The following is a 10,400-nucleotide window of genomic DNA, read 5'->3' as shown; positions in this document are numbered from 1 at the left end:
GAAGGGCTTGCAACAGCCAACGGCAGCATCCAGGATGCTCGTATCGTTGCTTTTCATCGCTTTGGCACCCAAGTCCACCTGCGCGCGCGCGTCTAGACGGCGTGGCGGCGATGCAGCACACGGCGCCTGCCACTCGGGGCGAGCAGAAGAAGCGCAGTTGGCGTGCACCACCATCACGCCCCTCCCCCCGCCCCTCTGTCCCCCTCTCCTTCCCCCGCCTCCCACCCCTGCATGCCCGCCCACCATCTCGCCTTTGTTGCTCCCCTGCGCATCTATCCCTCTTCCTCGTGCCGACATGCACGCGTGCCTGTGGGCGCGTCGACCTTCCCCTGCCCCAGGCAGCAACACCAGCAACGCATGTATACGCACGCCACCTTCACGCCCACACAGTCACGTACCCACCCCTCCTCCTACCTCCCCTTACGTGCGACAGAAGATGAACGCAGTCGATCAGGCATTCATGGCGAGCCTGGACGCAAAGCCCAGCGTGCACCAGCTGGCCAGCGGCATGCGCTTCAAGATCGTGAGGAAGGTGGTCGACACGGCCTCAACAAAGTCGCCGAATGTGTCGGACCCGTGCTCGGTGCACTACCACGGCTCCCTGACGAATGGCAAGGTGTTTGACAGCTCTATGGATCGCGGCCACCCCGCCACATTTGCGCCGGCCCAGGTGATCAAGGGATGGACCGAGGCCCTCCAGTACATGGTGGAGGGCGAGGAGTGGGAGGTTTACTTGCCGCCGGATCTGGCGTACGGCGCGCGCGGTGCCGGCGGGGTCATTCCGCCGAACGCGACGCTCGTGTTCAAGATTCGCCTGCTGAAGGTGATGCAGGGCGGCAAGCCGGGGGCGGACGGCCACAAGAAACTGGAGCAGGCCCTCTCCAAGACCTATGCGGACCTTTGAGCTAATTTCGCAGTATAAAAAGCAGAGGACCACGGGGCGGAAAGCCAGCCGACAGAGAGCCACCTCGCTGGTGGGGGCGGGGCGGGCGGGCGGAGGGGAGGGGAAGGGGTCGGTTCGGATGGCGGGGAGCTGCGTACGGCTAGGCCAGATGGCGAAGTCAGAGCGGCAGAGAGGATGAGTTTCGCAGTCGGTGCGGGGGATGGCATAGGCGCGTCACGCATCAATCCCTCCCCTTCTCCCTGTCACCACCCTCGTTGTGGTGCACCTCTCTGCTGGACAACGCCCCGTGCGACTGCCTCACACGCCTCGGCTTTTCCAATTTTTCTTCTCCTTATGTTCGTCCTGTAACGCCTTCTGGTGTCTCCTCCCCTCCGCGCGCCTCTGTGCGTCACGCGTGCGTCCAATGTCATGACTCCCATACCCCTACCCGCACGCTCTCATGCACCCACGAGGGGGGAGAAGGAAGGGGACCTCCCCGCACAGGCCAGGACGCCGAGCTCATGCGCGGCGTCACCGAGGGAGAAGCGGTGGATGTTCAGCGGCCACTCGAGGAACGAGAATGCTTGCGCCGCCTGCTGCGTGAAGGGGGTCGTAATGCGGCTCAGTAGGGCTCGCGTCATCATCACACTCCTCCCCTCGCTTTCTCCAAACTCCTCGTGCACGGGTGGTGCCCCTTCGCTGTTCGCTGCCATCCCAGGCGGACACCTACCCTCCCTCCCCCCACTCCCTCTCTCTCTCTTAAGCGCACATCCGCGCTGCCGCGTCTGTTAGTCACTGCCCCTTTGTCGCGGTTCGCTTTGTGTCGGATCCGCGTGTGGGCTGTTTCCTGTCGGTCCACCGGTCCACTCCCTCACTTTCCGTACCTCTTCCTACCCGCACCCAATCGCCTCCGCATCTTTCCATCGAAGCCCGCAGAAAACCGCGCGCGCACCGCTGACGGCTGCCCTCCCCCCTCCCCCTCCCGTCGCTCTGTTTATGCGGTAGGCGATGCTCAGCCATGATGAGCACCGCACCGCACACGCCCCCGCCTCAACCCGCGGGACTCGATCGCAGCGAGCACATCGAGGCAGGGCTTCCGACGCGTCTGCAGGCAAGCAGCGGTGCTCACAAGCCCGCGATGAGTGACATGACCACTCTCGACCCGCGCCTTGGTCACGTGGAGGCCACCACAAACGGAAGCAGCAGCATCAGCAATAGCCCCCACGAAGAGCATGTGCGGCGTTCTTCGGAAGCGGCTGCCTCGTGCACGGCGGGGTGCTGCGAAGCTGAACCGAAGCCCCTCGTAGGCATGTCTGCCGTCGCCCTCCAGCCGCCGCCACCCCTTTCGATGCGGCATTCGACGGCTGCACCATTCTCCTCGTCCTCTGTCCAGTTGAGCCCCCTCGGCGACCGTGCCGGCGGCGGCACGAACAAGCACAGCAGCAGCAGTAGCAGCAGCAGCCACTCGGCTAGCCACACCTCATCCCACTACCTCCTCGCCATCCAGCGAGACCTCGAGAGTATTGTGCGCCTCCAGCAACGGCAGCTGCAGGGGAGGAGTGTGTCGCTTCCATCCGAGGCAAGCACTACAGGCAGTGTTCCACGGGTGTGGATCGGCTCCGAGAGGGTGGTTGCAGCGCCATCCGCGACAGGCGCGCACTACCACATCACCGCCTCCGCCGACAAGCCTGATTCGGCGGTGCATCTCCAGTCCATCGACCATGAAAAGCGCTCATGGTTCGACGGTGAAGGCGCGGCGCACGCACCGCACCGCCAGCAGCAGCCACAGCCACAGCCGCCGTTGCCCCCTTCGTATCATCCGTGCTTGACGGTGGCACCCGCCGGTGCTCACGCCGCGAAAGCTTCCGACACGGCGCCGCAGCTGTCACTCGGCCCGTGTCCGCCAAGCTTGCAGGGTACCAACGGCATGCTTCTCTCACCGCCACCGCATGTCGCCAGCGGGCCCAGCATCTCCGCTGGCGCAGGCGGCTCCGTTATGCATCAGCAGCAACAACCGCAGCCACCGCCACCACCGCCCTCATCCTCCCCCATTCCAGCCTCTCTCGTGGAGTATCAACGCTATCTCATGCAACTGGAGCATCAGCAGCGCCAGCACCGCGAAGTGCTGCGACGGCACCACAAGCAGCGGAAGGAGATGATGGCGGCCGCGCAGCGTGGGGCAGCGATGATCGCTGTGCCGGTGAGTATGACGACGCCACCGCGGCAACGAACGGGCGTCGGTGCCGCGATGGAGAACCGACGTGACCGAAGCCCGCCGCTCGCGATGATGATGCAAGCACTGCGGCAGCGCCGAGGCGACGGCCACGGGATCGGCAGCTTCGACACGCTGTGCGGCGACACCTCGTCCTCCGCCAGCAGTAAGACCGCGCCCTCGGCGAAGCAACAGCGGAGCCGCCACTCGCAGAAACAGTGGCATCCGACGACGTCGTCGCCAGCCCCAGCAGCAGAAGCCCTGTCGTGCGACCGTAGCGGTGGCCGGCAAGCGAGCGCCAGCCGAGGCCGCGGTCGCGGTGCTGAGGGCGCTGGCCCGCCTGCGGCCAGAAGGGCGGGAACACCAACCGAGGCGCTGAGAGACGCGTCAACGCGCAGTGGGTATCGTCAGAGTACACCGAAACGAGAACAGCGGCGGAAAGCAAATGTGCGGAACAGCCCCACCAGCAGCCGCTCAAGATATGCGAGCCCGCAACGACTGGCGACGGCGGTGGTGGAAGGGCAGGATGTCCAGCACTTGCTGCTGCGCACGCCACCATTGATAGCGGGCTCTCTTCCCGGGTCTTTCCTACGCGCATCTGGACCCACGGACGCAACGCCCCTGCAGGCGTGCGCTGAAACACCGACGTCGACCCGTCGGCAGTCCTCCTCTCCGGTGGAGGCCTTCGCCGACGCGCTGCTGATGGACGTGAACGGGGGGCTCGGTACCGTCGGCGACGGCGCTTCCGCCGTAGGGCCGTTGCCAGCACCGCCACCACCCTTGATGGTCACACACTCCTTCGCCGGGACGGCCATCACGAGAGAAACAACCCCCTTCACGGCCGTCGGTGGCACAGCAACCGCGCCGGCACCCATCATTTTCGCCATCGCACCGAGCGGCGCGGTCGTGATGCCCCCCGGCAACGTCGCGGACGACCATCGGAGCGAGGCGGAGATGGCGCCGGCAGCCAAACAGAAGTCCCGGCACCACGGAAGCCGCGATCGACAGCAGGGCACGAGCAGGGCGAGCTATCTCACCACCACGACTACCACCACCCCGGCATCGTCTACCGAGTCGTCGCCCTCACGTGAAAGGGGGGCACACACCGTGAGAGCGGATGGAGGCGCCAGGATGCGTGTGAAGGACGGCGCCGCAACGCCTGCTGTGATGGGTCCATCGGCAGCCATCGCTGCCATCCTGCAACGCCCTGACGCCACAGCAACTGCGCACTCCCGCCGTCAGAAGCGCTCCTACAGCGCGGACCCGATCCTCGTTCACGGCAACAACGGCTTTAACTGGCGCGTGACGCGGCGTCGCATCCGTGGTGCTGGAGCCACCACCACCACCACCGGGGCTGAGACCCATCACAACGGTCACCACCATCGCTCCATGGAGGGCATCAGCAGCACTACTCCCGAGCACGGCACGGGAACGCCGCGCAGCAGCCGCTACAGGTACAACGGCAGCAGCACGACACGACAGCGGAAACAGTCGCGGCAACTGTCAAAAGACACTCCACACAACGCCAGCGGCGCGGATACCCGCGGTGACGCTCATGGCGGGGGCATCAAACGCCCCGTTGATACCGCGAGGCAGCGGCCCGTGAGTCTGGGAGGCGGCGACAAGGCACATCGACGTGCCATACCTGGCAACGGCAACCGTAACGCGACCACCACTGCGGCAACACCTTCCCATAGCGCCCCCGAAGGCGGTGATGCGGTGAGCCGGCTAGCCCATTCGCGGCCGCCCCCGCCTTCGCGGAGAGCAGCCGCCATCTGGCAGGATGTTAAACTCATGTGGACCCCAGCGCCAGCATCGCAGACCCCCTTCGCCGCTGTCTACCGCTACCACCCTCACACGCACCCCCCGATTTCCTTTCATGCACAGCAGCAGCAGCAGTCGCTGGTCCATCGAGATGTGTCACCGTCCGCTTTCGCGGGAAGAACTGCTGAAAGCACGCGAGGCCACACAACGGGTCACCCCTCAGCTGCAGCCGTGAGGGATAGAGGAGCATCACGAGCTCTGACGGGGGCTGCAGGAGCCGCGCCCCCCGCGCCGTCGCCGCCATCTGCTGCCCTTCCCCATACACAGCAGCCGATGGCATCTGCCAGTGCACCACTTTTGTGCATGACAGACAGCCTCATCGGTGCCGCATTGCGCGATATCCTGCCAGTGTGCCGAGCTCGCCAGCGCGAGGTGGCGCGTGAGGTGGACCGTAGGCGATACCAGATTCTGCCGGCAGGCGTCGGTGGTGCCAGCGCCTCGGCGACCGTGCTCTAGCTCCATCAGCACCGTCACCGTGCTGAACCTTCTTGCCCTTCCTCCACGTCGCCGCTGTCAGTCCATCTCCCAGTGAGCCTTCGACAGCGGAGGGGGACGAAGCAGGAGGATGCGATGGGCGCGCGAGCGCATCGGTGTCTTGGTCGCTCTCCAGTCCAGCCCACCCGCCCCTCCTGTTTCGCGGCTCTCATGTCTTGTCGGCTTCTTCTTCCTTTTCCCTCCAGCACCACAGCACACACACAAACACACAAACGGCCGCCCTCCGCCGTCTACAACTCGCCACCACCACGGCGCAGACGTCCGCTGTATCACCCTCACCCCAAGAGCACGGCCAGCACGAACCACACACGCACATACACACATACGCGCACACAGCAGGTGAAGAGATATGCACGTGTGCGTGTGTGTGTGTGTGTGTCCATGTACGTGGTAAAGCAAGCTCAGACGAGCCCACCGGAGGAGAGGCGCAGGTTGTTCATGGCATCGATCTGGTACTCGTGCGCTCCTTGGGCCGTCTTGGACCGCTCGCGCTCTGTGGACATCAATCCATCCCCCGTGCCCGCCTCACCCGCTTCCTCCCCATCACCCCTTTTCTTCCTCATCCTTCATTGCTCACCCCTCACCCCCACTCGCACACACGCCGCAGCCTCCACAGCCACCACCGCCACCACCATCCACCCACCCGTCAACCCTCGCTCCACCCCACACCGCACCAACATGTCCCGCACCAAGGAGACCGCCCGCGCGAAGCGCACCATCACGTCGAAGAAGAGCAAGAAGGCGCCGAGCGCGGCGTCCGGCGTGAAGAAGCTGCATCGCCGCTGGCGCCCGGGCACCTGCGCGATCCGCGAGATCCGCAAGTTCCAGAAGAGCACGAACCTGCTGATCCAGTGCGCGCCGTTCCAGCGCCTGGTGCGCGAGGTGTCGAGCGCGCAGAAGGAGGGCCTGCGCTTCCAGAGCAGCGCCATCATGGCGATCCAGGAGGCGACGGAGGCGTACGTTGTGTCGCTGATGGCGGACACGAACCTGGCCTGCATCCACGCGAAGCGCGTGACGATCCAGCCGAAGGACATCCAGCTGGCGCTGCGCCTGCGCGGTGAGCGCCATTAGAGGAGCTAGGCGGACTCTAGCTCTACCCCTCCCCCCTCCCCCTCTATCTCTATGTGTCTCTTAGATTTCTGTCGGAGGCAGTGGAGGTTATGAACCCCCCCCCGGCTCATCTCCTCCGGGAGAGGGAGAAGCACGGGGCCTCTGCACAGGACAGCAGCGCGCACACGCGCAGATGTCTGCATGTGTATTGGGTGCGTGTGGCAGGCAGCGCGTGTGCGTCCATGCTGCCGCGCACGCCGTATCATAGATCCACCTCTGTCTTTATATATATATATATATATACCATGGAAAGAGGAGAGAGGAATAGGTTCGGCGTAATCTGTGTGTGTGTGTGTGCGCGCGCGTCCTCGATCTCTGTGGCCTGGCGATGGCGTGCTTGAGGGGGCCGTCCCTGGGTGCGATGGACGGCGTCCTCCTCACGCTGCATCCTCGCCGGAGGCTGAGGAGAAAACACAGATGACGCAAAGGTAGCGAGCAAGGAGCGGAACGTCCCACGCAGTGCGCGCGCGTATAGGTGGATGCCTGTCTGCACGATTCGTGCATGTGCGTGTGCCGCGCAGGTAGGAAATGGCGCACCGGCGGTGCTGCCGCTGCCTTCCGCCCACCTCATCGAAGCGACCCCGTCGCCAGCACGCAGGGACGTCTGTGCTGCCCTGACCTCAACATCCTTTTTAACCGCTCAGCAGCAACATCAGGGTGACGCGGTGGATGTGCACGCCGCCAGTCTCCATCACTTCCTCGCCCCCTCCCCTCCCCCGCTCCAACCCACTCACCCACCCCTACCCCCTCTCCCTCTCCTTCCCGTAACATTCGAATGCGCGCATGTGCGCAGTGCATCCTCAGCGCAGTCCACACGCCATCTTTCTCCCCCACCGTCCTCACCCCCTTTCCATCCAGACCAGAGAAGGAGTCTTAGCCACGTCGGCCACCGTACCCGAGCACAAGCAGGCCTGCAACACGACCACCGCTTGTCATCATGGGCCGCGTCAAGGTGACACCGAAGGGGAAGGCAAAAAAGAATATTCCCATCACTCGCATAGGGAAGAAACAGTACCTGAAGCGGCGTTTTGCCCACGTCCGCGCCGTGGACGTCGCCGGCGCCAACAACCGCTTTACCCAGAAGTACTTCGAGGGCAACAACACCGCCGAGCAGACCTTCACCCGCCTCGGCCTCGCCATCGACCCAAGCGCGCCGAAGTCGGTGACGGAGAAGCGCAAGGCAAAGGTGCGTCCGCAGACGCGTCGCGTCTTTGAGGAGCAAAATGAGCTGGCGGAGCAGGAGAAGATGGTGAAGGCGACGAAAATCGGCCGCCCGGTTAGCGAGCAGGAAGGGTCCACCATTGCGAACCTGATCGAGCGTTACGGCACAGACCTGAAGCGCATGACACTGGATCGGAAGCTGAACCCCTTCCAGCTGAACATGCGCCAGCTGCAGCGCCAGATTGTGAACTACCTCAAGTGGGAAAAGGCAGCCTTCCCCAAGCAGTTCGCCGAGGCGGAAGAGAAGGGCTGGTTCTCGGTTGAGCAGTTCGCCGACCCGCACCTGCGCTCTGGCCAGCGGGCCTAGCTGGTGTGCGACTCGGGCCCTCGACAGTTGTCGGTGCTGCCTTTCCCTTCGCAAGACTGTAATGTGCCTTCCTGCTTGTGTCGCCTCTCCGCCATCACAGCGCGTAAGGGGGGAGGGGTGACGTCGTGTCAGCAACGTCTTTTGTGTTTTGTTCCCCTTGCATGGTGATGCGGGTGTGGCGGCGGGCGCGCCGTCCCCGCCGCTGCTTGCGAGTGCCTCTGTTGTTGCCGGTGTCGCTCTGCCCTCTCCCCCCCTCTCTCCTCCCCTCTCCAGTCTCTCACGCACCGTTGTTTGTCCTCCTCATCGTGTAACTCCATCTACTAAAAAAGGCCGCCGCCGCCGCTCTTGCACCCCACCACCACCACGCCTCCCCCCAACCCTGTCGATCGACCTCTGTCCTTCGCCTGCCTCTCTCCTCGAACTACTCAGGTGCTGTCCTCTGAGGGGGGTGGGGGAGCAGGAGAGATAAGCAAAGAACGAAACGACGACAGGCGAGGCGACGAGGAAGCATCCGGCGTGGCACCACCACCATTGCACTAAGAAACAGCATATCGAGTGGGCTGGGGATGGGGACGCTCCAGCGGCACCCGCCTCACGAGCGCCGCGCTCATCCAGGAGGGTACCCGCGCGCCCCCTTTGCGGAAGAGGCGGAAGCCGAGTGGCGTACACCCCACACCAGTAGCTGGCTGGGAACACCTTTCGCCTCTGTCCCTCCCCCTTCTCCGCTTCACATTGCCGTTGTGGGTAAATCTGCGTGTTGGTGATGACATAAGCAGCGCCTTCGCTTCTCCAGCCTCTCTCGGTTGTTGTACCGCTGTCGCTGCCGCCGCCGCCGCCGGGTCGTCGTCCACACACGTGTCCCCACCCCCTTCCTGCACAGACCGTTACCACAGCATCCGTCGGTTCACGGACATGTTTCGCATGAGCGAACTCTCTGCCCTCCCCCTCCCCACACATCCACCTCTGTCTTGTCCCCTCTCTTCGTCGTGACTTGTGAGCGACTTCGGGCATACACGGTGCGGCGCAAAGTACTTGGCCGTCGCCTTCATTCTCTCCTCTCCTCTCCCGCTTCCCTCTCGCGCGCACGCGCGCACACCTGTTGTCCATAACAGCCACGTCAAAGAAATCCGCCAGCGACTCAAGAGAACAATGTCGTTCGAGGAAGTCGGTGTGGGCTTCGTGCAGCACTACTACAACTTCTTCGCCAACCAGCGCGACCAGCTGGCCGGTATTTATCGCCCCAACACGTTGTTGACGTGGCAGAAGGAGCAGGTGCAGGGTGTGGACGCGATCATGGCGCGCTTCGCAAACCTGGGCTTTACGGAGGCCGCCTTCAAGCAGGACAGTGTCGACTGCCAGCCCTCGATGAGCGGTGGTGTGATCGTCATCGTGAACGGTGAGGTGAAGTTGAGGGATGAGCAGCACTCGCTCAAGTTCAACGACTTCTTCCACCTGGCGCAGGACAACGGTCAGTGGTACGTGTCGAACCAGGTCTTCAACCTTGTCGGTGGTGGTGGTCAGTGAGCAACCGTACCCGAGGACCCAGTCGCCGGTTCCTGGTACGCTGCACCTACCACAACCCCCACCCCACCCCACCCCCTCTCGTTGCTCTCTCACTGTACTCGCCGCCCGCTGCACGCGTCTCGCCTCCCCCTCCTCCTCCTCCAGCCTGGGAGGCCGCGCCGGAGAGTCCACCTCCCTGATCGTTGCAGTCCCATCAGCACAACAACCATCCACATTTTTGAGCCCCACCCACCTTGGCCGCGCGGCACACACGCAGCGACATACCCCTTGTGTGGGCGTGTGTGGGTGGGTGGGTGGGGGCGGGGGGGGATGGGGGACGTGCGTTGAAGGGATGCGGCAGTCGTCGTGGGAGGGTGGAGGTGGAGAGCGACGAAGAGCCCTGATAGCAGGGCATGCATGCATGCATACACGTGTCCGAAAGGAAAAGGCGGAGTGGACTGGTTTGTGTGTGTGTGTGTGTGCGTGTATGCGCGCGCGCCGCCTCTGTACGCGCTCATGAGTAATGGTTATTAGTGCATCGAGTGGCTCCCCCTCCCTCCCCCTCCTTCATAAGGCACAAGCAAGCAGAAAAACGGCCCCGCTACCAAGGCAAAGAAGCGGGTTTACTCGCGTAACGGCGCCTCTTGTGGCGTCGTAACGCATCACTCTGTGTGTGTGTGTGTGTTTGTGTGCGACGGTGCTCGTGTCTGCCTCATCGCACATCATGCTACTCTCCCACCCCTGCTCCCCACACTCCCCCACCCCCACCCCCCCCCCCACCTCTCCACCACCGCTGCTGTTTTCTGGGTTGAAAGGCCCGTTCTCCCATCCACGACCACGCTATC

The 10,400-nt window shown here is 63.9% G+C and overlaps 5 protein-coding genes across 5 annotated transcripts; all 5 read left to right on the top strand.

Annotated features, from left to right (window-relative positions):
• Positions 1-436: 436 nt before the first annotated feature.
• LMXM_10_0890 (FKBP-type peptidyl-prolyl cis-trans isomerase,putative) lies at positions 437-904 on the top strand (the record flags this gene model as incomplete). Its single annotated transcript, XM_003872878.1, has 1 exon — positions 437-904. One exon carries the CDS (start codon positions 437-439, stop codon positions 902-904), a length of 468 nt encoding a protein of 155 aa, XP_003872927.1.
• A 997-nt stretch (positions 905-1,901) lies between these two features.
• On the top strand, positions 1,902-5,375 carry LMXM_10_0880 (conserved hypothetical protein; the record flags this gene model as incomplete). The annotated part of the gene is made up of 1 exon (XM_003872877.1): positions 1,902-5,375. The coding sequence occupies one exon, from the start codon at positions 1,902-1,904 to the stop codon at positions 5,373-5,375; it is 3,474 nt and encodes a 1,157-aa protein (XP_003872926.1).
• Positions 5,376-6,092: 717 nt separating this feature from the next.
• On the top strand, positions 6,093-6,485 carry LMXM_10_0870 (histone H3; the record flags this gene model as incomplete). The annotated part of the gene is made up of 1 exon (XM_003872876.1): positions 6,093-6,485. One exon carries the CDS (start codon positions 6,093-6,095, stop codon positions 6,483-6,485), a length of 393 nt encoding a protein of 130 aa, XP_003872925.1.
• Positions 6,486-7,461: 976 nt separating this feature from the next.
• On the top strand, positions 7,462-8,052 carry LMXM_10_0860 (conserved hypothetical protein; the record flags this gene model as incomplete). Its single annotated transcript, XM_003872875.1, has 1 exon — positions 7,462-8,052. One exon carries the CDS (start codon positions 7,462-7,464, stop codon positions 8,050-8,052), a length of 591 nt encoding a protein of 196 aa, XP_003872924.1.
• Positions 8,053-9,201: 1,149 nt separating this feature from the next.
• Positions 9,202-9,576, top strand: LMXM_10_0850 (ntf2-like; the record flags this gene model as incomplete). The annotated part of the gene is made up of 1 exon (XM_003872874.1): positions 9,202-9,576. The coding sequence occupies one exon, from the start codon at positions 9,202-9,204 to the stop codon at positions 9,574-9,576; it is 375 nt and encodes a 124-aa protein (XP_003872923.1).
• Between the last annotated feature and the right edge of the window lie 824 nt (positions 9,577-10,400).

This window comes from Leishmania mexicana, chromosome 10, assembly GCF_000234665.1.
Source record: "Leishmania mexicana MHOM/GT/2001/U1103 complete genome, chromosome 10".
Classification (NCBI taxonomy): Eukaryota; Euglenozoa; class Kinetoplastea; order Trypanosomatida; family Trypanosomatidae; genus Leishmania; species Leishmania mexicana.
This window is presented reverse-complemented; position numbering and strand designations above follow the sequence as displayed.